At 42.2% G+C, this 26664-nt stretch overlaps 2 protein-coding genes across 2 annotated transcripts in view; one reads left to right on the top strand and one right to left on the bottom strand.

Annotated features, from left to right (window-relative positions):
• The window catches only part of Agk (acylglycerol kinase), a 73694-nt gene extending 59178 nt beyond the window's left edge, over positions 1-14516 (top strand). Inside the window, exons 11-16 of the mRNA XM_021164845.1 lie at positions 2056-2113; positions 3846-3993; positions 4469-4566; positions 9744-9814; positions 11707-11791; positions 13486-14516. Of these exons, the coding sequence (XP_021020504.1) occupies positions 2056-2113; positions 3846-3993; positions 4469-4566; positions 9744-9814; positions 11707-11791; positions 13486-13623 (598 nt within the window). The 3' untranslated portion in view covers positions 13624-14516. The remainder of the gene's footprint in view (positions 1-2055; positions 2114-3845; positions 3994-4468; positions 4567-9743; positions 9815-11706; positions 11792-13485) is intronic.
• Positions 14517-24118: 9602 nt separating this feature from the next.
• Positions 24119-26664, bottom strand: part of Kiaa1147 (KIAA1147 ortholog) — a 30047-nt gene continuing 27501 nt past the window's right edge. Inside the window, exons 8-9 of the mRNA XM_021165104.2 lie at positions 26283-26351; positions 24119-24957 (exon numbers count right to left, since the gene is read on the bottom strand). Of these exons, the coding sequence (XP_021020763.1) occupies positions 24762-24957; positions 26283-26351 (265 nt within the window). The 3' untranslated portion in view covers positions 24119-24761. The remainder of the gene's footprint in view (positions 24958-26282; positions 26352-26664) is intronic.

A 26664-nucleotide genomic window follows, 5' to 3' on the forward strand; every position in this document is an offset into this window, starting at 1 on the left:
GATGGTTGTCGGGCTTTGCTGACAGGAAGAACGGGCTCAGGAAGAGTGATTAGTGGGCCACCACGGGCTTTCATAAGCATAGGCTTAGTTTTAGAAACTTTCGTAGGTTGAAACTTCTGGCTCTGAAAGAGGTGTGGAGGGGTAGTGTCATTGGGCTTCTGAGGCAGGACTAAAGCAGACACCAGGCAAAGTTCATCTCTTTTCTGGTGGAGGCGTCCTCTTTTGCCTACAGCTCAGGGTTTACAGTTTTAGTAGAGTTTATCTGTGTGATGATTGCTCTCATGTACTGCTCTTTCATCTGGAACCTCTCTTGCAGTTCAAGGGCCAGACTGCTAAACTTCCCAGAAATCTCTCCCACATTTCACTCTGTTATCCCTGGTAATGAAATTTCTGACAGTGGAATGCCAGTAGAGGAGGACTGCTGGATCTCTTTCCACGACACAGCCATTTGCAAGTGGGCCGTGGTTGTATTGATTCCACAAATAACCTTGTGCCTGATCGCTCATCTCAGATTCCCACAGCTCACAGAGAGTAACTGCTTAGCTTCCTCTGAGAAAGTCTGCTCTGAACAAACTGCTTTCCCAACTGATCAACAGTTCAGCACTAGTGCTGGTCAGCTGTCTTAGGAATAGCTCATCTGCTTGTTCCATAGTTTGACTGGCTTCTGATGGATGAGTTTTAAAGTCTGTGGGTGGTGATATTATACCTTGGCTAGGACTGACCACTGAGTCACTTTTGGAGTGAAATAAGAAACATTTCCTTGCTGGCTATAGGAAGACTGCAAGCATTGTGTCAACATTTACTACTGGTAAAAGTGCAAGGAACTGCTTAAACTTTAGAAATAGACCACCCGAGTCAGGGTGTTTACTTGGCTAACTCACAAAAGGAGAAACCAAAAAGCTTTAAAAACACCATAAAATATCAAATATCCAAGGCCCTCGTAATACTACCACAATATCAACGTGAGTGATAATTTAACGTGGCTCCACATTGGCTATAAATTTTTATTCTAGGAAATTAGGTCATTATCCCTAATGAACAGTTCTTCTGTGTTTTTATTTTTAAATCTTGCCCTTTCTTTGGCTGTTCTGCCTCTTCTAGCCTAAAGTTATTTTCTCTGTTCTTTGATGTGTCTAGATTCAGTCCATTTCCCAGTTCCTTCTGCCCCACCTGTGCTTTAGCCTGTGTACATTTCACAGTATGGCCACACTCTAATGCTGTTGTTGTCCTTCCTGACTTTTCTTATCAATAGTGATCAGTTTATAGCAAAACATATGCAGTCACTTATAATTTACTATTATTTGGGGTCTGTTATCTTCTCAACTCATAGGCCCAAAAGTAGGAAGTTTATCCTGTGTTCTTCTATATGTTTATACTTTCTACAACTTTCTCCATCTGTGTAACAAGAGCTGACTGCCAGCATTCTACCTGAATCCGTCAGGATCCGTAAAGTAGCACGGGTGTTGTCAGAGATGAGTCTAAAGAGTGACAGCCACATCACTTTCTGGTTGCAACTAGGCATCTTCCTCTTTAGTATTTTTCATGCATTTAGCAATATGCAATAGGTTTTCACTCTGAGACTTACACTTGCCATATTAAAGCTATGTAACATGAATAATATGAATATGTACTGGTTTATGGATGTGTGTGCACTTTGTGTGAGAGGGGCCACGAGGTACAGGATCCAGTCTTGCATTGATAATACACTCTCTCTGTGTGGCTTTATTGCTCTCTCCTTGTGACTCTTTGACTGTATACTCACCCTATTCTGTGGGTAAAAGTCTATATTATAATGACTTATAAACTTAGGGGTCAAAGAGACGTAGGCTCTATATCTCTTATTAACTACAGGAATTGTTCTACCATCTAAGTGTATATTCTTAGATGTGCCATTCACATTCAGGCTCAAAGTGTATTACTTTTGTGTTATGCCACAATCCTTAAGCCCCCAGAGCAGCCGACTACAGGAGAGGTCCATCCCTGATGATTTGATTGTCTTGGATGCTATCTAGCACTTGAGCAGCTCTTTTCATCTTTATTCTTGGTTTTTCTTAGGTACTGGTATCTTGGTCCACTAAAAACCAAAGCAGCCCACTTTTTCAGCACTCTTCAGGTAAATGCAGTTTATAATATAGAGCACGGCCTGTGTTAATATGATGTTTCTCTGTCATGTCTATATTTGAGATATTCATTCTTTACTACAGACCCATATCACATTTTCCAATACTAAAATGGGCGACATTTGACTTATATAATTACAGAAAACATTCTTGTTTTGATAGACAAGTACCCCTCGTATCTATCTGTTTATCTATCAATTACCCCGATGTCTGTTTCGTTCTGTCTATCTACTTATCCATCCATCTATCCATCTATCCATCCATAATTCATCATTCTGTTCTATGGCCAAACCTGTGTTTGCTTTATCTTGAATGCTTGCCTTTGCTTTACATTCACCCACCCTTACCAGATAAACCTTGAACAGAGTGAGCAAATGCATACATTATTAATATGTGTATCTATAGAAGTACCTGGCAGTAAACTGAAGATTTGTAATGAATTATAGATAAATTAATTATATAGGCTTGTATATATTATCAGTAGGTTTCAAACTGTTTTGGTTAAATAAGTGTAGTACTTATTATATTGGCCAGTACTGTATAGAACACTTCCCTCATCACAACGCTCTGCCAGGCTGTGCTCTCTGTATAATAATACATTAAAAGGTAAGTAATAAGGCCTGAGGTTGTAGTATAGCACAGTGATAAAGCACCTTGTCTAGCATATTTAAAGCCCTGGGTTTGATTACTAATGAGAGAGTAAGGAGGCATAGAAAAAAAGTTCAACAATTTCATATTAATGAAAAACCAAAAAGAAAAATCACTCAATAGGTGAGTTATATACTATGTTTCTCTTTCATGTAGATCAAAGCAGTATAGTTATAATTTATATTGGCTAATCTGAAAATTGATTGTGAAAAACTAGAATCCAATGTTAACATTTGGAGTTATCTGATTTCTTCTAATTATAAAATAATATATCCTTTGAAAAATGTAGCTCTCTCTAAGAAATTCCAGTTGGATTGAAAAAAATTAAAAGAAAAAACTAAAAGTTAGTAAAATACTTAGAGTAAATACAACATAATTTAAAAAAATTGAAAAGGCAAGATTTTTCTACTCCTAAGTTCAAACTGATTAGTAAAAAGTGTTATTGTTATAGAGAATAATTTCACTGGTTAAGTGGCAATACCCTGGGAAGCAGCAGTAGCTGTATGTGTAAATGGTGGGTGGCCTTCTAGATCCTATAAACACTTTCCATCCATTGCTTATCAAGTGCTTATTGGTAGCAGAATTTTCCCTGCCCACCTAATTTAAATATTAATACAACAAGAAGCCTGTGATTGGACGGGGAAAAGGGAGGCAGAGCTAAGAGTTTCAGAGACAGGGACAGGGACAGAGAGAGAAGGAAGGAAGATGAAGGAAGAAGATCCAGATTCCATGTGGCTTTAAATTTACTTGTTTGTGTACCATCGATAAATTGAGGGTAAGTTTAGCATGGGACCACTCTGCTCATTCATATTGATTTCTGTTGTTTGGATAAGTAAGTGTAAACAGTAGTTGTCAATTCAGTTTGTTTTTCTTTCTGTTATATGTTAGGGAACATACACAATCACTATGTTCATGGTTTTTAAGGTAAGGTTTGAAGTCTTCATATTCCCAAGTGAGGAGAATTCTGTTCATTGAAGAGACAATTAAATTATTAGAATGCTGACCTTTGCAGAGCAAAGCCCCCTGTGTTAGGAATTATGTGTACATGATGAAAGCTGTTTTCTTCTTCATTAACAGGAATGGCCTCAGACTCATCAAGCCTCCATCTCTTACACTGGACCTACAGAGAGACCTCCCATTGAGCCTGAAGAGACTCCTCCCAGGCCGTCTCTGTATAGGAGAATATTACGCAGGCTTGCCTCATTTTGGGCACAGCCACAGGATGGTGAGCAATGTGGTGACTAGATTACAAGCCCTGTTCAGCTTAGAAGTGGCCTGGAGCAGACACCCAGAATCAGTACTAGATAATTTCCTGGTGAATTCAGACTCCTGGGTGCTGTCAGGACAGGCTTCAGTGTCTTGTGACTAAGCACCACAGTTCCTTGTACTCTTTGTCACTGACATCTGTGCTAGTGTGCTGCTTTCACTGAGGATGCTTTAGGCATAGAGAAAGAACCTGGTGTTTATCCCCACATGTCAGAAAAATGAAATAATGCATAGAGTTGGACAAAGGGCTGGGGAAGCTGACTACCAGCAGCTCAGTAGTCTGTCAGTCTGTCTGTCTCCTCCCCCCACCCCCACGTGTGTGTGTGTGTGTGTGTGTGTGTGTGTGTGTGTGTGTGTGTGTGTGAGGGAGCGGGCAGGGACAGAGAGAGAAGTGTCAGTAGAAACACTGACCCATGTCTGATGGATTCCCACAGCCTTCTCCCGAGAGGTAAGCCCTGAGGTCTGGAAAGATGTACAACTGTCCACCATTGAACTGTCCATCACAACCCGAAACACCCAACTTGACCTGATGGTAAGTGCACTCAGTTTTTAAAAAAATGAATTTGGTGTCTGGGGAAAAAGTGACAGGTGCTTTTCTTGCACTGATTCAGTGTTTTTCTGTTTACTCTGTGGGCGTAGAGATGAAAGACTCAAGGAAAGGGAGGTGTGGTGTGCCTTTGAGAAACAATTGCACTGGGAAGTGGTAGCTGAGTGCATTGGCACACAGGAGCTCACAGATCTCTGAACACACATTTTATTCATGCGTGCATAGAGGCTCAGACGACTTGTTTTCTATTTATACAAGTAATTTTCCTCTCCTGGGAAATATTTGCAGACACAACCAGCCCCCTTTACTTTTGGAAATAATTCCAGTTGAATTAATGAACTAAATTCAAAAATAATAAAACTACTTAAGTATTAAGTAACATTTAAGTGATTATTAGTAGAAACTTGAAAAGTACAAAGAAGTTTTTCTAAGCATGACACCTAAGGCAAATTTTATATTGATACATTCATCTGCTTATTTAAAAAGATAAACTTCGGAATGACAGCTGGGGAGAATATTAGGATATGGCAGACCAGCAATTATTAGCTTTCCTTATCACAGACTCCTCGAGTAAATCAATAAGGAATGAACAGAGACAATATTAAACAATGGGCCAAAGGCTAAAAATAGAAAATGCACAAAGGGAAACATTTTAGGAAAAATAGCTCATGTTTATTACATGGGAGTCATTGTCCTAAGAATCTTACATGAATTAGCTATATTATTCTCAGATTTACACCATGTGTGCGTATGAGCAAGACTGTTTAACTGCATTTATACTAAGGGTAAAGAAAAAGTGTTAAAGAACAGCAGCTGAGATAGTAACTACTGGATGCCGAGTGTTACCCAGCCCGGTAGCACTCAGTGGTGATGTGCATGGGGAGCTGGGCCATCTCTTAGCCTTCATGAGGCTGTAAGCTGTAACTGTTTATTTTCAGCAGTGCACACCCCTTGTGGTAGCAGGGGTGTGGTTGTTTAGTTTGTGGGCACCAGCGCTTACCGTCCACAGTCTTCCCTTACTTGACACAGAATTGTGAAACCACCATGAAGGGATGAGGTTGAACAGTCCTCAGATCGGAGAGATTTTTGAGAAGAAGATAACATTTCTGTTACACACTCTCTTTATTCTCAGGCTGTGGTAACACTGTATTTGCAGTATTTGCTCCTGTTCTTTTGCCGTTGTTCTTTTCGCTGATGACTGAATCTCTCTGAATGCATTGCGTGCAGTGAGCCTGTGATTGCAGCTCTAGATGAGCCACATTCAGGCCGCTGAATGCTCGTATCTTTGTGCTAATTACAAAGGTATGTGACACTGCTTCTTATCTCTAGTGGAGCACAGTCAGTTCTCTTTCCTTCACCACTCTGCCAGAGCAAATACAGTAAAATAGTCACATACTGTAACTGTCATGTAATAGTTAAATGTTTACTTATCATTAAACTAATATCTCCATAATAAGAAAACAGCTTTAGGATTGTGGAATTTCAGAAATTTAATGTCTCTTAAATAAGCATGTTTATTCTTTAGTAGCACAGTGTATTAAATAGATTGAGTAAATAGCTATTAATGCTTTAGTTTAAAGTAATATATAATCTTTATATTTACTAATGTGGCAAGATGCTCATCATATATTGCTGAGTGATTTTAAATGATTTTCATGAGATAGTTACTTCCATTGTTATTTTTTAAAAACTTGCCACCTATAATTGAGTTTTGTGAATAGCACAGGTAAAGGCTCTTGATTTTATTTACTTATTCCAGTAGCCAGTTGATCGGATCAGTTTATTGACTCTTTCCCCTAGAGATGGACAGATCATTGTGAGCCACCAAACTGAACTCAGCTCCTCTAGAGCAGCAGCAAACACTCCTGAGCCGTCTCATCAGCCCCATGCTTTCTATAAATACTTGAGGGTGTTTATTAGGTTCGTCATAGAAGTTTTATATGGTTGCACTGCACACATACAACTTGAGGAAAAATGGCATGTCTATAGTATTGACCTTGTGGCATATCAACGTGATGTGTCCCTTCCTTTACTGAGGGCTTCAATATCTCTCAAGGTGTTTTATGGTTTTCTCTATAGTATTTGTCTATTGCTAGGTATACTCATGGCTATCTTACTTTTGATACTATTATCAGTATAATCTCTTAAAACTTCATTTCTCTGACTGAAGAGACAGACATGTAATTGGGTGTGTGTGTGTGTGTGTGTGTGTGTGTGTGTGTGTGTGTGTGTCTTGATGCTGAATTAGCATTCTAGTTAAATTCTTATTAATTATGTTATTTTAGATTTGTTATAGATTTTGCTATTATCAACAGCAAAAAGTGCCAGCCAGGAGTAATGCTAATGGGGGCCATTGCTTTGTTTTTAAATTTGATAGATTTTGGGGATACATTTTATTAGATGAGGAAGTTTCTCATAAGGAAAACTTTGCTAGGTTTGCCAAGAGTTTTATTAACTTTAAATATCTCAGACATTAAAATCTGTCAAATATCTTTTTATCATCCATTAAGGCAATAGGATTCTCACTGAATCTGCCAATATGAGCTGGTCTTTGAATGCATGTGAGACTATTGGCCAAGATATAGAGCAAGCAATCACTTTACCTTCTACCTTCGCATCTTAAACACTGAACAAAATCTGTGAAGTTACTATGGGCAAGAAATAAGTAGTATATGACAGTGGTCCCAGAGAGAAGGCACTCAGATAAGGTTGGCCTTGTTCCTGTCCTAGCTTCCTGCTTGAGACACCACAGCATAGACATGGACTTACCAGGAGTCCATGGTCTCTTCTGGGAAGGCATCTTTGAGAATTCAGGGGCACCTGGGCAATAAGAATTCAAAGCAAAATAAAAGAAAACTGCCTCAGAGTGAGCCAGGAATTGACAAGATCCACGGAGATCGGTTGGCTTTGTCTGTATCTTCACTGATATGTGTATATGAGAAACTATCTGAGTTGAAGAAAGAACTCCTCCCAAGAAACAGGTTCAGTCCTGGGAGATTCACTCACATCACAGGACCAAAAGTGTGTTCCCACAAGATAAAGGTGACAATTGTTGTCAGGCCTGGGGTGTTGATCCTTAAAAAAGCATTTTCTCCATATGGACAAAATTAGTCTGATGGCTTATATTTCCTCTACCAAAATCTGGAGGCTAATCCACAGACTCGCCATTTCCAGATAACCTAACCGTGCCTCTAAACAAAGCTGAGGAAAGCTGTCATCAGAGAATAACTATAGACCCAACTGGCCAGCTGCCTTCAAGCTAGGATGTTATTTTAATATGTTAGAATCATACAGAATTCAAGTTTCTGTGGACTTTAGTGGAACACAAACATGCTACCATATTATAGCACCCAGCAGAATCTAGTGGCCATCAGAGAAACTTCACATAATTCTCTCTGGTTCTTAAAAGAAAACACATGTTGATGTCCATTCTCACTGGAGCATGGCTTTGCTGCCCACTGCAAGTTTAAACATGCCCTTTTCCTTTCCCTTTATCTCCTGGGCATTAGAACTAGTTACTAGTTAGTTTTCAGCCTCTTCCTCACCTCTTCCAATGCCATCCTGGCATTATTGAGCCTTCACTGCTCCTTCTCATTTCTCTGTAATGTCTTGTCCTGGCTCACTGCCTCCCTCTGCAGTTAGACCTCTGTCTCAATTCTTAGCACAGCAGGCAGTGACCCTATTACAAACAAGCCAGAACATTTCCCTCCTTAGAGCCTTCCACTGCCTCTCCATTTCATTCAACCTAAAAGACACCTTCCTTAAAGTGGTCTCCAGAGCCCTACCCATACAGATGCACTCTATAGTCATCCATTTTTCTTTCCCCTACCACTCAGTCTGTACATTTCAGGGACAACCCTACCTAAAGTTCCCTTTGTATGTTTGGCTTGTCCCTAGAAATAGTGTTTTTTAAAGTATGATCTTTAGATCAGCAACATCAGATTACCAGGAAATGGTTTGAAATAAAAATTCTTAGCTTTACAACAGTCCTACTGAGCTAACTCTGAGAATGATAGCAGATACTGTTTTTTAAATTAACTTTTTAATCAACAAATATAAACAGAATCCTGATGTTAATCAGCCCTCTAGGGATACCTGCTAAAAGGTGAAAATACAAATAGAATCCTGATGTTAACCAACCCTCTAGGGATAGCTGCTAAAAGGTGAAAACCGCTTCCCCTGATAAGTGTGCTCCTTCCTTTCTGACCTCCTGGGCTTCTTTTGATCAGTCACCTTCTCACCTGGCCTCTCTTTAAAATATTAGTCATCGGGGCTGCAGAGATGGCTGCATAGCATACGAGCATTCTTACTCTTCCAGAGGACCCAGGTCTTCACCCAGAAGCTCACAGCCATCTAACTCTGACCTCCATGGATATGTACTGCATGGACATACATGCAGGCAAAACATACTACGCATAAAGTAAACGGAAATAAACCCTTTTTAAAAATTGTACTACAACCAGTGCGATCTCAGACTCCGTGTCTGTTTATGATACTTTGTAATATAGTCTCGTGTACTTCTAGTACACGCGTTTTCTGTGCATTCAGTAATATACTGCTTTATTATTCTGTGCACTCCCTTCAGTGAAATGTTAAGTTCTTTGTGGGCAAAATTCCTTCTGTGTTAACCTAAATATTCTGAAGGCTGATGAAATGTGGCTGACTCTTAGTAGGTAGTTGGATGAAATGTGAAACGTAAATTCTGAGCGGTCATTATGTCAGAACAATGTGTTTTGTAATTCCTAGTTGAGAGATACAGCTGTGCTTTAGTGGTACCTTTGAAGCTCAGGCAGTGGCTCACAGAGGCTTGTGTATGCTCTCCCGGGCCTACAAGGTGTGAACTTCCCCAAGAAGGCCATACAGAAGTGTCAGGATTGCTTAACTGAAGGCTAGGCTGGTGCTGCTTGCTAATGACTAGCAGGAAACTGAGGAGGGGCACAGGAATCATGACTCTTTCCATTGGCACTTTCTTCTGCATCAGGCTTTCAGAGCTTTGTATGGATAGAACCATCAAGCTTTGCAACCGTTATTGGGGAATAAGTAGGTTGCTGTTGTCTGCTCCAGTTGCATTTAGAACATTTTAGAGAACCCAGACACCTGTGGGCGACAGCTTCATTAGCCCAATTTCCAAGTCTTAACATTCCCATTCTTAATCTTTCTAGAGCAAAGAGGATTTTATGAACATTTGCATTGAACCTGACACTGTCAGCAAAGGAGATTTCATAATCATAGGGTAAGTGCCTGGTCTGTAGGAAATGGGGCTTCATCAAGGAACTGGTGTCCTCAAACCTTTCTATCCAGAGTGTGCTGTCTGTTCAAGATGGAGACCTGACAACAGCCTTGTCTGTCTGGGAATTCTGGCCGCCTTTTTTAGAATGGAGCTGGCATGTCTGCTGCCTGTGTACTTTTGCCCTCTCTGCTCATTTTGGGAAGAACAGAATGTTAACAGTCTGCCTTTCCATTGAAATGAAAGAATTCGGTGTTTCAGGCCGTGCTAAGGACTATCTATAGTCTCAGTCAGGGAGCTTGATTGCCTCCTCACTGGCTCTGGGACTCTAAGGTTGTTGACTTGTCTGAGTCCTTTCTCATCTGTAAAATGGAAGGTTATCATCATGTCTACTACCTGAGGACTACTTGTCAGTCTCAAGGAGGCTTTGACATTGAGTAGCACTTCCCAGCGACTTTTACTGTGCATGCTATTCACCTTGTTTTCCCATTTCCAGAACATCAAGGACAAACTTGAAAGGACAGTGAATATCTACCTGGACATTTCCTAGGCTTCCCCTTTTCTAATACAGTAGACTCTTCCAAGTCCTGCCTGATTTGTTAACTCCTGCCTTGGCTGGAATTTCATTGGCTGAGCATTCTGTAAACTCTCCAGACATCCTCAAAGTATCTAAGGAGCTGTATGTTTGTTCCCATGCCAACCCATAATCTGCTCAGCCTCCTTTGCTTTGTCCTGGTGCTCCCTCTTGTGCCCAATTTAGGGATTGGACATTGCTGCTGCAACAACTGTGTCTCCATGGCTGCATCATTATCTATTCCAGCATTGGCTGCAGCACACTTTTCATTAGTCTGTGTTGTTCTCACCTTTGATACAAATTCTTCAGATACTGAATGGTCCCTTCTGCAGCCTTTGATTACTCTCGCTGTATAGGAAAAGGAAGAAGGAAAAAGCCTGTCCCTTCCACAGTGTGCATAAATCACACAGTATCTTAAGTGCGTCTAGCTAATGGGAGCAGCCATATTCAAATCTCCTTTATAAAACTGACACCCAAACAAAAAAACCCATTGTATCAATTAATTAAATGGTATTATGTTCAGCATTCTTTAAGCAAGTTTCCTTTTGGTCCTTAAGAGAAGTAAATTTGTGTAATTCATGCGTCCACTAAATGTCTCAATGAAACGTGATGAAGCTGCTTTTGAAATTCTGATGACAAATTCATACATGAAAAAATTGCTATTTCAAAATAACAAAAGATTTTTTTTTTTTTGAGACAAGGTCTCTTCTAGCCCATGCTTGTCTTTAACTCCCCAAGTAGCTCAGGCTGGACTTAAACTTTTCCCTCTTTTTGTATTTATCATAATTAACTAAATGGAGTACATGTGTGTTGAGGTCTCGCATGTTTGTGTCTGATTGCTTTACTCCAAGGCTACTTAGCAAAGGTAAGTGTGCTAAGGAGGCTGTTATCTATGGAGAGTGATGAGAAAATAGCTAAGACTCTTTATAAGGGTAAAAGCATTATCTACCCTAAAGTAGAATAAATTACTTTGCCCTTCATAAAGGATCACAAGGACCAAGGAACAGAACTTTGATGCTTTCCTCAAATGACTGAATTACATCCTAATTTTTACATTTGAGATGCACAACTAGATAGATGTAGAACCATTTTAAAATTAAGAAAATTGAGAGAAACTTCATGGTAGCTTTATGCAGTTCTCACTCCACAGCAAGTCAGTCAGTCTCGTAGAATGTACCCCAACACTGGTTAGAATCCCAGGGAGACTTGTTCACTGAGCCCTGGTCTCCGCAGTCTCCCTTTCTTGCCCTCATCGGTGGGCTTTTCTGAGGTCTATTACAGTTGCCATCAAAGATTCCAACCTTGCTTTTTCTTATACTAATAGAAGTAAGAAGGTGAGAGACCCTGGCCTGCGTGCAGCTGGCACCGAGTGCCTCCAAGCCAGCCACTGTACTCTGGTTCTTCCTGAGGTAAGATGGACCACAAGCTGTTTTGAGTTGATTTGTCTTTTTCTCCATTTTCTTCCTCTTTCCATATTAACGTGTACCATTTAGGTACCTTCTGTTTAACAACTCATTATCAGGTCTGAGTTAAAGGAGACCAAAAAAGAAAGGCAAACACTTCCATGTTACTGATTTGGAGCAGGCCTCTGAGTGAGGCTTTGCGTCTCTAGGCCAAGGTTCTCCAAGTGATCCTTAGGTCCCTAACCTTTGCTTCTTCATGCAGTAATGCAGAAGATGTTCAGATGTTTATCTGAAGAATCTTCCATCTGGTGGGTATCGGGTTTTGTCTTTCCTGTAAAGTATGCTATAGAGTACCATTCTTAGAATAACAACTTTTGTAAATAGGAATAAAGAAGTGGCGATACTTGAATTGAAGGTAACTTGACTGCTGCAGCCCCAGGTCAGATTTACTCAGGCCTCTAAAGAGTTATGGCCATGCTGTTGCTGTACTGCATCGAAACTGTAGGCAAATGCAAGGTGTTGACATGTGTGGCCAACATAATTTCATGGAGCAAATGCTGAATTAAATGAGCTATGGCAGGACTGCACAGGGTCTAATGATACTAGTGTTGGCACATCCAAGTCTGAAGACCCTGAGTCTCAGGGAATAATGAAAATGAATCAATGGACACAACGTATCTCTCAGGAGTATCAGCTGGTTTTGCAAGGAGACTTATAGTCTCTGGCCCTATAATCAATTTATTTTTTCCATAGTGGATATCCTGATTATGTTCTTTGACAATTTCATGTATCTATAATATGTAAATGATCTTGCCTTTTGATAAATGTTTTAAAATTCTAATATTATTCAAGCTCCAAAGTGTTTCTTGACATAGAAGTTTTTTTTTTTTTTTAATGAAGACAGAGGAAATAAATTAGCTTTATTAAATTTTCATTATTTAAATGGGAGGAGGAAAACAGTCCAGTGATTGAGATTTAAAACTATATATTAATAGTGTAGGATCCTCAGAGAACAGTTTCATTTTACATGGAAATCATGCTTAGAAATTGAAACTGTTTTGCAAAAAATTATATCAGAGAAATGGCAGTCAGTTGAGGTTATGATGAAAGTGTCTAGTTCTTTTTTTTTTTTTTTTGATTTTTAATATTTTTATTACATATTTTCCTCAATTACATTTCCAATGCTATCCCAAAAGTCCCCCATAGCGCCCCCCACTTCCCTACCCACCCATTCCCATTCTTTTGGCCCTGGCATTCCCCTATATTGGGGCATATAAAGTTTGCAAGTCCAATGGGCCTCTCTTTCCATTGATGGCCGACTAGGCCATCTTTCGATACATATGCAACTAGAGACAAGAGCTCCGGGGTTCTGGTTAGTACATCATGTTGTTCCAACTATAGGGTTGCAGATCCCTTTAGCTCCTTGGGTACTTTCTCTAGCTTCTCCATTGGGAGCCCTGTGATACATCCAATAGCTGACTGTGAACATCCACTCCTGTGTTTGCTAGGCCCCGGCATCGTCTCACAAAACATCCAAGAGATAGAAGTTTTAAAAAGAAAAAATCCCTCTCTGTGGACTAGAGAGTTGATGCTTCCAGAACCAGTCAGGACTGAGAGATTTTTGTTAGGCTGAGTCCTCTGCAGACGCTTCCTTATCCAGTAAGGTCCCAGTTGTGCTCAGAACTCTCCTCTCTCTCTAGGGAACTGAGGGCTCCTTCAGCATTGACAGCGAGGAGTACGAAGCCATGCCTGTGGAAGTCAAACTACTGCCCAGAAAGCTGCGGTTCTTCTGTGATCCGAGGAAGAGAGAGCAAATGCTGACGAGCACATCCCAGTGAGCGGCAGCATGGTGGGCACTCCCAGGCTGCACTGCAAGCCACCAGTGGGACCACACGGGGATGTGTGTGCTTCTGTCCCCAGAGGGTCACAGGATCCCAAGGGAATTTTCATGGCAAGTACCCCCAGCCCTCCTGTTTGCTTCCTAGAGCACATACCATGTCATGCACTTGTGGTCAGTACCCTGTTAACCCTTGCTTTCCTTATGTTGAGGTAGTTTATCCCTCTTACACAGTGGTTGTCTCAGGCTGGGTCTAGAACGTTCTTGTACTCCCTGAGTTGGGAAGGGCTGGAGTTTTGTGATTGTCCCACAGTGGAGGGTGGAATCTGTAGACCAAGTTCCTGTTTCGGTTCTCTGACCGTCCTGGGGCACCCCGGGGAGGCAGCTGCTGTCTCCGGGAGCCTCGCCCTCTTTCTGGGCTCTCTCATGGGTGCTGCTCCTTCGTGAGCTCTCTGCTTTGGTTGGTTGGTCTCATCTGGAAAGCAAATGTGAGTTTGTTCCCTCTTTAGCCATGGCAGACAGATTGTAAAATGCTATTTTAAAACAAACTAGTGCTTCCTCATTGTTAGTTTGCATGTGTACAACTGAGGCGCATGTTGAAAACTAACTGACCTGGGACCTACCCCCAAACTTTGTAACTCAACCTGGCAGCAAGCTAGGGTTCTTCATTTTAAAAAAACTGCTTCCTCAGGTGAATCAACCATACCGGAAGAAAGTGTTTTAAATCTACTTCATAAACTTAAATGTATTATATATATATATATTTTTAAAAATCACATATTTGTGTTGACATCTATTGTTTCCATGGGAAGTTAAACACTTGTCAGTGTACTTACTAGTGTTGTGTAAATATTGTTTAAAAATAAAAACTGTTTCATCATTCTTTTAAACATATCCAGTGTAATCTAAATGCACCCCTTATTTATAAAAATTAACTAGTAAACTAGAGTCTTACTATTTGAAAATTTTAAATTATTTTTTTTCTCCCTTGGGTATATTTCTATACTATTGTGAACAAAGGACTTTTTTCTTTTTTAATATAACATTTTTATTGATTCTTTGTCGATTTTATACATATTTTGATCATATTCACCCTTAAGTTCGTCCCCAACTCCTCTCATATCCATCTCACCCCTCCTAATATTATTTTGTCTTATAACCCAAAGTTTACTTTTGGTGCTGTCTATATGTTTGTGCATGTCAGGCCATCCAGTAGAGGTCTTTCAATCTACCAAGGGCCACACCCTTAAGGAAAAACAACGATCCTTCTTCCAGAAGCCATCTACAGTCCATACACAGTTCCTCAGTTGGTAGGAGCTATGAGCCCTTCCCTCCTCCACGCTGCACTGTTGACTATCTTGATCTTGTGCAGGCAGCCACAGCTGCTGCCAGCATGTGCATGGAGCCGTCCTGTCCTGTCCTGTCCAGAAGACACTCCATCAACCCTGTCCTCTCCAACCTCTGGCTCTTACAGTCTCTTCCTACCCTTCTTCCATCATGGTACTAGAGTCCTGGCATGAAGAGAGTGTGATAAATGTGATGAAGATGTTCCACTCGTGGCCAACAGTCCATGTACTTGGCCAATTGTAACATTCTGTATTAACTGCCTTCCACTGCACAATGAAACTTCTTATGAGGTCTGAGATCTGCAGAGACCTGGCTGGTTTGTTTATTTGCTTGTTTAATTTAATTTTATTTTTTTACTTATTAACTTTACATCCTGCTCACTGCCCCTTCCCAGTCACCTCCCCCCAACAACCCTTCCCCCAACCCCTCCCCTTTCCTCTGAGCAGGTTGGGACGGGGAGCTTTGGGTGTCCCCCCACCCTGGCACATCAAGTCTCTGAGTCTAGGTGCTTCCTTTCCCACTGATGCCAGACAAGTCAGCCCAGCTAGAAGAACATATCCCACATGTAGGCAATAGCTTTTGGGATATGTCAAGGACCAGGCTTAGCTTGGAGCAGGGTTCTCACAGAAGTGGTGTATGGGAGCAGTGAAAAGAATGACTTGAAGTCAAATCATGGATCCAAGCTGATGACCTGTATTCTGCTTGATATAGCTTTTCCATTCTGCTTCTATGTTCCACTTGCTCTCTGTCTCAGAGATTTCTGTGTCTATATTCTGCTTGCTTTTGAGTGTGTGTGTGTGTGTATGCATGCTTGTGTTTATGTGTGCTTGTGTGTCCATATCTCCAAGCAGTTCTCTTTTTATCCTAAACATTTCTCTGGATAGGTCATTTCCTGTGGAACAAAGGTCCAATCTTTTATTTTACCTATCAATCCAGTCCAGTCATTTACTCAAGGTTTTCCTTTTGATTTTGAATCAGCATCCCTTGACTTCAGCCCTTTGAATCTTTTTTTTTTTTATTTAAGGCATTTTTATTAGATATTTTCTTCATTTATGTTTCAAATGCTATCCCCAAAGCCCCCTATACCCTTCCCCAACCCACCCACTCCTGCTTCCTGGCCCTGGCATTCCCCCAGCCCTTTGATTCTTAGCAGACCGGAAGCACACATTTTTTTTCCTCAAAATTGCAAAAGAATTCAGAGATCTGTCTGCCTTTGTTAAGCACAAATGATAAGCTAGTTGGGTGGGACCCTGTCCTGAAATTACCATTTCCACCACAACTGGGCCTAGATTTGCTGTGTCCCAGGCTGACCTTGAACTCAGGAATCTGCCTTCATTTGTACCTGCCTATCTTTGTATCTTTCTGACAAACTGACTCATAATGTTTGTTCCTTTAGATTTGTGAGTGCCTTATAATTCATATTGCACCTTATATTTTTGCATAGTTGAGAAATTCTATATATTTTGAACCCATGTTTTTAGAGTTCTCTCCACATCCTTAAAGACTATCCTGAAGGTCCCCTGTTTACCATTTTGCTGAGACATAGCCACACCCTCGACTCCTGGACTTGTGCTGTTTCTCATTATTATGGAGTTATAACATTAACAGGGAAGACATTCATTGGAAGGAAGAGTCCTCCACTGCTAGTGGGTCCAGAAAATAGGTACATTTTTACACAAACAAGTTTACACCCACAGCAACCATCAACACTTATAGATTCTCACACCAGTGGGGTAGGAACCATGTCACTCTGTCCCCACCAGGGCCATGCCAGGTTTGGCAGGGATAGCCCTGCTCCAATTGTTTGGGACCCATATGAAGACCAAGCTGCACATGTGCTACATATGTGCTGGGAAGCCTAAGTCTATTCCTGTATGTTTTTGGTTGGTGGTTCATTCTCTGAGAGCCCCAAGGGCCCAGATTAGTTGACTTTGTTGGTCTTCCCCTGGAGTTCCTACCCCTTTGGGGCCCACAATCCTTCCTTCTGTTCTTCCATTAGAGTTCTCCAAGCTCCATCCACTGTTTCGACTATAGGTGCTTGCATCTGTCTGTGTCAGCTCAGATAACATGCTCCTGTCTGCAAGCAAAACAGCGTGCCATTAATACTGTCAGGGATTGGTGCTTGCCCATGGGATGGGTCTCAAGTTGGGCTGGCTATTGGCTAGCCATTCCCTTAGTCTCTGCTCCACCCCTTGTCCTTTATTTCTTGTAGACAGGCTAAATTTTGAGTTGAAAGTTTTGTGGATGTCTTGATGGCTCCATTGGGGTTCCTGCCTGGCTACAGGAAGTGGCCTCTTCAGGTTCCATATCCCCAGCTAAGGGATTTTACCAGTTTATTTTTATGCTTGCCATTATCATTTATCCTTTTTCATCAGTAAAATATATAAATCTATAACTTAAGTATTAACTTATTACCAAGCAAATGTTTTTAACAATTATTAGTATACATTAGAAGAAATAATTATTTGAATAATTATTTTTTTGTAATTACATTTATGTTATGGGGATGTTCTTGTTCCTAACTTGTTTATTTACCCAACATGTAAATATTAGTTCTGGTGAGATAAGGATATCGAGTGTCAGTTACATTCCTTTTTCATTTATTATTTATGAGCCCAGAAAGTAGATGACTATGAATTCTAACAACTTTTTTTTTTTTTTTTTTTTTGGTTTTTCGAGGCAGGGTTTCTGTGTAGCCTTAGCTGTCCTGGAACTCACTCTGTAGACCAGGCTGGCCTCGAACTCAGAAATCCGCCTGCCTCTGCCTCCCGAGTGCTGGGATTAAAGGCGTGCGCCACCACGCCCGGCTTCTAACAACTTTTTTATAATTGCTTTGAAATTAGAGGGGAAAACCATACTATTTGCATTAAAATTAATAATGATCTTTCAGCTAACAATTTGATTCTATCTTCCGCTAGTCTGCTGCAAGCTGAGAACTGAAAGCACTTGCCTACCTGGTCAGTAAGACGGTTTACTTTTAATACTAGCATGGACATTTCCTTTGCTAGTGCCCAAAGGCCTGCACTGCGACTGAGCCTTTGTCATTGTGAAAGGGAAAGTGACACCCTTAGCAGCAGGAAGTGCAGAAAGATCAGAGTTAAATATAGACAGTAATAGACCTTTTCCTATGTGTCCCACTGGAGTAAAACCAGTGTATGAACGGAGTGGACACACAGCACCCACAGAAAGTCCATAATTGAAGATCATGAAAAATGAGGCTACCTATGCAGTTGTGTGTGCTTATGGTGGTGGTAAATGTTCAGCTTTAGCAACAGAGGAGTCTGAAGGTCGGCGTAGATCACTTTACTCTGTGCCAGCTGGGGAGGGAAAGGGGCTGCTATGGTGTAAGGAAAAATAGAATCTAGTGTTAGTTCTTAAGACACTGTGTAGTTGCACATTCTAACCATAACAGCCATGGGGTTAGGGAAGGCTATTAGACCCACATTATTAAATGTGCTCTGTTAATTTGTTTTCTTTAGTCAGTTGCACTGTCTTGGGTTTGTTTGCTGCTTTTTCATTGGATGGTCCATCCCTGCAATGTCCACATTTAATAACAGGTATACAGATGTTCAGCTCTGCTGAGATTGTAGGGATCACCTCCAGGCCTTTACACACACAACTGACATTAAAGGAGTATCAGAGCCGGGTGTGGTGGCGCAAGCCTTTAATCCCAGCACTCGGGAGGCAGAGGCAGGCGGATTTCAAGGCCAGCGTGGTCTACAAAGTGAGTTCCAGGACAGCCAGGGCTATACAGAAACCCTGTCTCGGGGGAAAAAAAACAAAAAGGAGTATCAGTTCTTATAATGCCTCTAAGGCATAGATTGGGTATGACTGCCCCAGTTAGAAAACAGAAACCTAGCTTTGCAATCAGTGTTAACAACTGATTTTATACTGGTTTAAAATAACTCTCCCTATAGATATACAATGTGCATATTTATCAATATATAATGCTCTGATAAGAAAGAAGCTATTTTATTTCAGAAATCTCTTAAGTCTAGAAGCTTCCTGTGGGGATTAAAGGTACAAGGTCCTGGTTCTCTGACTTTAGTTTCCATTATGTGTAGAGTGTTTATCCAACTGCAGCCTCTCACAGGACCAGCTACAGCTCCCCAGTGTCAGTCCTTGTCTCTGTAAGTAAAAGCAGCATTCATCCCTTGGGCTCTATCCGTGGGCTAGGCTGTCAGCATTCCTTCCTACCAAAAACTACATGGTAAAAGATCACAGCACACAGGCTCATGTTAAAATGTGAACTTTAATTGTAAAAATTTCTTTTGTAAATATAGTTATTATCAACCTCTGCACATAACTTGGTTCAGATATATACAGATATGATATACACAGGTGTTAACTTGTACCACAGAAAGAATCAATTCAAGAAACATTTACACTTAGCCTTGGGGTTAAGCCCAACTTCCTTCAGGTCTGTAAATAATACTCCGTTGAGGACACAGAAAGGATACATCGGTTTGCAGTAGTACCCAGAGCAAAACTTACCAATTATCCTTCTGACTTTGTCATGAGGTAAAGACTTGAAACAAAAATAGATTCGGGTTCTTTTATTGCTATAACTTTTAGACTGGGGTTATTTCTCAAAATAGGTTTTTACATTTAAGGCAACAGGGACACTATGTTTAAAAAAAAAAAAAACTAGGAAAAACAGATTTCCTTGATTACCATGACTTCTTTTTTTCAGGAAGGATTATATTCTAGACTTATGCAAAAATTTATCCAAGTTTTGGGCAAATAAAGGAAGTTGATTTTGTTTATCTCTGACCCAAAGCCTGGCAGCCACTTATGCAGGCAGTTCAAGAGGACAGAATCCCCCATTTCTCATGGCTGACGGCATTTCTGATGGGCAAGTTGGGTTTGCCTGACTTTCATATATATATAAAATCTCCTTGCTTAATTTACCCAGATATAATGTCAGTTACATATATTTTCTTTTTTATGGGCTTTTCACTTTGCAGCTCCATCTATGCACAATTTATAAAACCCTGCCCTGTCCCAGTGAGCCCCAGTATCATTAAGAAGCAAAGTAAACTAAGCAAACCACACAGGCACCTGCTGCAAATGCAAACAAACCCTCTGCTGTAAACCTGTCAGAATTTAAGTCAACATGGTTCTGAGAGGCAGCGCCATGCTGATGTTCTAGAGGAATCTCTAAAAGGAGTTTTATTCATCCCCATTTTCATTTCTCTATATAGCACCAAAAAAAGTCCTATTCCTTTTCTAATTTTACAGTATCACCCAACTTCCAGCCACTAAAGTGAATTAAAGTGCCAGGTAGCAGACTCCCTCCCATTCCCCTCTCTCTCCCTTGATCAAGAAGGAAGAGTCATTGAAAGGCCGTTTGCGCACTTCTGTTCTACAGATTTGCCCAAGGTCACTGTCCCTCTCATCTTGCCAGGCCGGTTGACTTTCTCTCCTGTAATGGCTGCTGAAATAATACAGCAGAGAGTGTGTGCTCATGCTTCAAAACCCTGTCACAGACAGTGACATGTCTAAGGGCCTCCACTGCTATTAAGCCACAAAAGCTGCCCGTGGCTGTTTAGATGATAACTTTGCAATTCCTTTCCATTTCAATGCTTCAGTACTTAATTCACCATTCAGTAACACTGGTATAAAAATAAACTTCCATTTCTCATAGGAAAAGCATTACCTTAGTTCACCGTCTTTTCCCCAGCACACTGGGTACTTCAGTAGCTCCTGGGAACAGAGGTATATTAGCTGTAAAGTGGCATAGTCAAAGCCCATGACTTGGGTTTAGAAGGAGCCCTTAACTCCTCCCCTTCCCCTACCTGACTGAAAAGGGTTTTCATAAAATGAGAAGGGATGAAACTGGGCTTGCTAAGGTAAGCTATGGGCCTTCAGGAGCCTCACCATGGGTAGAACTATGTGCTATGAGGGAGAGATGGGATGCTGGACAGCTCTCAGAATCCTAGCCTATTAGCCTGGAAGTCTAACGGGAAGATGTCCTATGGATGATGCTCTTGTCAGTTTTCAAGCTCTTCTCATAATAAGGCATGTTCACTGTGAGACCCAGCATTATCTTACAGCTCTGTTCACCCATACCCCATATCCCTTCTTTACCTCTGCAAGGACCATCACACTGGACTTGGAGAAAGCATCTCAATCCACTCTCTGGCTGTGCAGTTTAGGGGAAAAGACAGTTCCCAAGTCCCTGCGTCTCTAGGAGGCTGACTTCTACCACCAGGTAATTCACTAGCACTCCTGGAGAAGTCTCCCCAAAAGCTTCCGTGGAAGGGTAAGTCCATCTTACCTCTCTGCATTGATAGGCTTTCAGTTCCTCAAGACAGGAGGTTCGTCCCCCTTGCCTCCTTTATCATCTAGCTAAGATATATTAGGTAATTGTGTAAGCAAACCTTCCCATGAAGCATGTGGCATGATTGCATCTGAGCGTCACTCTCACCTTTCCATGGTTTCCAGCAAGGTAAGTTATAGTTTCAGGTTCTTATCCTAACTTCTATCCCAGCAATGAAACCAGCCCGTCTCCAGAAGCCAGAGTGGGTGGGAGGTGTGGGAGGCAAACACCTCCTGTCACATTGTACTCCTAACTGATTGAACCATATGGGCCCCAGGTAGGACACCAACATTGGCCTGGATCCATGCCCAGCACAGGGAGGGCTTCATGTTTAAAGCTAACACTAATACCAGGCTATGACTTGGCCTTCCTTTATAGACTGGTAGGAGATAATAAGCTCTGCTATTTTTACTGCTTCTGAGGAAAGAGTCCTGAGCCAGGCAACAACTAGCTGGGTATTACCATCTGCTGACAAAAGTGAAAACATCCACTTTAAGAGGCTCTTGTTCTACTCAGTATGTTGTACTTAACATGGATGTCCACATATCCAAAACCCCAATGTCAGGTCCCCTGAAGACTGTTACCATTGGAAATTTCTTCTACCTTAAAAATGACTGAATAGTCAGCAGTACAAGTCAGCAAGTGCTTCCAGGTTAACACATGGTTCCCAGCATGGTACAGGAGGGGATTAGTGCTCCCCAGAAGGGCTCTGCCAGCTCTGGCAGGGGTCTGATGGAGCCACCAGCAGAATGGCAGGGCAGGACCCACATCTGAGATTTTAGCCCCCTTCCTAGAGGCCAGTGTTTAAAAAAATGCTTGTCTCTGCTAATGGTCAGAAAGCTATGAAGGATGTGAACTAACTTCTTCCAAATAAAGCCAGATGGGTTTTCAGAAAGTATTTCAAGAGTGACGGGCTGGGCGTGGTGGCGCACACCTTTAATCCCAGCACTCGGGAGGCAGAGGCAGGCGGATTTCTGAGTTCGAGGCCAGCTTGGTCTACAAAGTGAGCGCCAGGACAGCCAGAGCTATAAAGAGAAACCCTGTCTCGAAAAACCAAAAAAAAAAAAAAAGAGTGACGGGCAAGCACGTCCTGTGGCTACTAGCTTCTGCTGTCACTGTGTCACTGTAAAGAGATTCCTATATAGTTCTACACAAACTACTTCCCTTCATAGGAAACTCACAGAATATTATGCAGACTTGCATCTGCCCACTGCCACGGGGGTGGGGGGGGGAGCAGTCTGGTATGACTTCATAGTGATGTGGACTGGGCTCACATCTTAAGACTTACTCTGCAGCTGATAAAAGGGGGCAAAGGGTACAAGGGGTGCTAACATACACACTGTCGGCCACACAGACACCTGTGCCATGTTCTGGCCCTATGAGGAAACTGGCAAGGTAAGGAAAGACTGAAGGAGATGTTGAACAAGAAGTTCTGCTTCTGGGGGCTAGCAAGCCCAGAGCCTAAGACCTAACACAGCTGTTCAGTTAAAAAGAACCCATAAAGCCCAAGTTGACAACGGACAGCCTTTCTCACCTTCATTAGCAGTTCTCAGCTTGCTGCCTCAACAGCACAGCAAACAGTGCTGGCATACAGAAGGCTCTAGGGAGGTTCTCAGAAACGGGGGCTTCATTTGAATGAAGTCCAAAGTATCCCAGCCCCAAAGAACAAACAAATGCAGTCCCATCACAGACCAAAAGAAGCAGGCATGGTTGTTAGTCTGGGATTTCCAGCTATTCTCTTGGATGGGAGGCACTGTTATATTTTCCCTGTCAAATCTGTTAGGTCTATGGATCCAATTGCTTAGCCTCTCTTCAGTGAATTCTGAAGAGAGTCTTCCAGTCCTTTGGAAGCTCCTATCTCTGGCTATCTACCCCTGACTTTGAGCATTAGAGACCAAAGGAAGTATTGCTCCATCAGCATCAGGTAGTCCCCACTGCTCAGCCCTGGGGCAAGAGGAAAAGGTAGCCCTAAGGACAAAGCAGGAGAAACTTCAGCCACTGAGCACAGCTGTTTTCTGTAAACATTGTGTTACTGGAATGATGGCTAAACCCACACTGCAGAGGAGAAAAATCAATTAGATGGAACAGTTTATGTCAGTGCCTAAACTTATTTATATATTTACAGAAAGACGTTACCCTGACTCATCAGTGTCTGTTGGCATTCTCTCACACACCAACCTCTTCACTCTTGGATTTTTTATCAAGGAGCTACAGTGAAAATACTTGAGCTAAGTAATAAGCCTCAAGAACCCAGAACTAAGAGGCATGGACCCTCCCTTTGAAGTTCTCTCTGCTGTGGGCATCAACCTGGCTGCTCTTTAGCTACAGACATGGATGTTTGATGGCTGGCTAGCTAGCTATTCACATGGCTTTCTGAATATGGTTCACAGCTGCCCTCCAACATTGTGCATGAGTCCAAAGTATCCCAGCCCCAAAGAACAAAGTGACCGCAGTCCCATCGCAGACAAAAAGAAGCAGGCATGGTTGTTAGTCTGGGTTTTCCAGCTATTCTCTTGGGTGGGAGGCACTGTTATATTTTTCCTATCAAATCTGTTAGGTTCCTTGCTTAGCCTAAGGAATGTTGTCTCTACTTCAGAGATGTCTGTGAGAGTTTCAAATTGGTAAAGAGACCTGTTAACATCACATCGCAACCTGAGTTAACCAGCTTGGGCCCTGGCTATATTTCAGAATTCATCAGAAGTATCTGCTGTAGGACTGTGTACCATCCCTCCACAGAGCTCTTAGAGAAACTGAAAACTTCCCTTACCTATTTGAACCTGTTAGTTAGTTCAAGAGGATATTCAACGCGTATGAGTCTATAAGCTCAGGGCCAGCACCACCCTTCAGCACTGACCAAGAGGACTGGGGTGCAGTGGGGAGGGTGGATGCTATAACTCATAGCTTACTTTAGGAAGGATTTCAAGAATTCTTTCCCTGCCATTCTATTTTTTTTCCTCCTTCGTGGTGGTCCCTCTACGCCATCGAACAGAGAAGGTTCAGACTTGCCCTCTCACAACTAGGTGATCCTAACTTGACTCCTTGAACTTGGTGGAAAGGTCATCTAATTAGTTTCTGTCTTTAAGCAGATGAACACCTAAGGCCATACGGGGACACATAGCTATCTTATTTTCATATGCAACAAAGGCAAACGAAGACATACAGGTTTTCTGAACAGTTCATCCCAGAGTTTGACTCTGACTCACAGAACTCCTAAGACTAAACCCAAAGAAGCAGCAGTGGAAGACAGTAGATTCCCATGTCCAACCAGAGGCTGCAAGCCCAGGCAGCCTCACCCCAGCCCCGGGGCTGAAGCACAGAAAGAAAATGGCAAAAATTTCATGTGTTGGAAAGTATAAACAGTCCTTTGTGTCAACTTAATTAAAACTGAAGCTGCTGAGGGCCTGGGGTGCACTCCAGGCTCCTGTCACCCCACACAAGTGAGTGTCTCACCACCAGTCCTATCATGCTTCCTAAGGACAACAGGGGTTGTCAATGACCAGCATGACGTCGATGCCGTAGGCCTCCAGCAGGTCCATGAGAAAGCTCCTGTCTCCCTGGGGATCCAGTCCCATGCCTCGGGCATGCTCCGCTGTTAGAGTTTTATCTTGGCTGGCTGACACCTCCAACAGAGTCTGAAAAATCCGGTTGTTCTGCTCTAGGAAAAACCTGCATTTCCAAGACAGGAAAGGAAGACAAGAAGCTCATCTAGATAACCCAAACAAGCAGAGCCCCGTCTGTGCTTGGGTAGTGTACTTTTACAAGCCTTCCAAACTTGTAACAATTTTTAAGAGGATAAAAACTAGTGTGAATGAGGCCAGCAAGGAAAACACACAGCAAGAATTGTAGTGTCTCTATGGATGAGGGCCTGACTGCTGTCTTCCTGCTTTAAACATAGCCCCTTGGAGAGGTTCCATAGACAATGTCACTCCCTCTGAGTAACCTTCAGGAAAGTGAGTGAAGACACAGAACCTGATGATGCAGTTCTGAGACTGAGACTTCAAGACTGAGACTAAATATGCACACTTTTCAAAGCCCTGACTAGACCACAGCAACTGAGAGCCAACAGGCCTCACTGGAGAGCACAGGGTTGTGCACCGGCCTTGCAGCTGTCTGTGGTCACTGATGCTGTGCCTAGAAAAGGAGAACTCAGAGGGGCTGGAGCGGGCACAGCAGTTCTGAAGCCAGCAGTGTGGAAAGGGCCGGCAAGCCATACTGACTGAGCCTGGCACAGCCCACACCCTCTTCGTGTTTGCTCTATTTGGGAGGGGTGTCTGGAGGAAGAGCATACATAAAACAGGATTCAGAGTCACAGCTTAGAAAGACATTAGTTCAGCCATGCTGTCTGGGGGATTGGGGACCTTCTACAGACATTCCAAAATGGCTTAACTAGACTGTGTCTGCCCATTCACACAGTGTGCATGCATTAGAAAGGAGCCTCAAGAACAGGATCAACCTCTGTAGAGATGCCCTCATCAAAACTAGGGCCTCTCCAGGAGATTTGTTTCTACTTCAATTACAGTTGCACTCTAATTCTGAAACAGGACTTCCAGTGGCCACTTGAGTATAATGTGTACTGGAAAGAGCTGGCCCTTTCCGTGGCTACCAGATCTGGGGAAGAGAGATTACACTGCATTCAAAAGTTGGATTTTCAGATGATCTCATAATACTCAGCACAAAAAAACAAAACAAAACAAACCCTGGTCTTTTCAGAGGAGGCAGTGGGTGAGAGGGTGGAGAGATGGACAGCTATGTGGCGACATTCTGGATACAAATGTTTAATACAATGCACTTGCAGGATCCCCGCTTCTCCAGGGCCTGCCCTGTCTCTTCAGCCACTCAGGTTACCTCTAAGGACAGAGCACTGAGAGCCCAAGGATGATGACAGTCACCCTCCGCTGCAGTGGGATGCATGGAAGGGATGCAAGTTGTTTGCAGAAGTTGGTACTGAAAGCATTCCCAGAACCCCACAGCTGACACCCAGGCTGACTCACAGCACAAAGAGGTCCTCTTCACAAGGGCTGTAGTCTCCTTCAACTTCCTGGGAGTACAACAGCATCTGCCTGTTGGAAGCAGGAACACCATCAGACTCCAGTGGACACTACATCCAATTAGGTAATTGGCAGCAACAAGCACCAATGATGGCTGTATCTCTCAGGAAGTGGTACCTCACAGAGTTGTGCCAGGCCTGAAGTTGAGTAAACAAGGAACAGAACCTGGACTCAAACCCAGGATCTATTGCCCATTTTGCTAATGGTCCCCCGCCCTGCCTGCCCCATTAGTCATGGGACTGTTTTGTCCACTGACTGGGACAAATATTGTATTATATATTATATACATGTTATATATATATATATATATATATATATATATATA

The sequence above is a fragment of the Mus caroli genome, chromosome 6, assembly GCF_900094665.2.
Source record: "Mus caroli chromosome 6, CAROLI_EIJ_v1.1, whole genome shotgun sequence".
Taxonomy (NCBI): domain Eukaryota; kingdom Metazoa; phylum Chordata; class Mammalia; order Rodentia; family Muridae; genus Mus; species Mus caroli.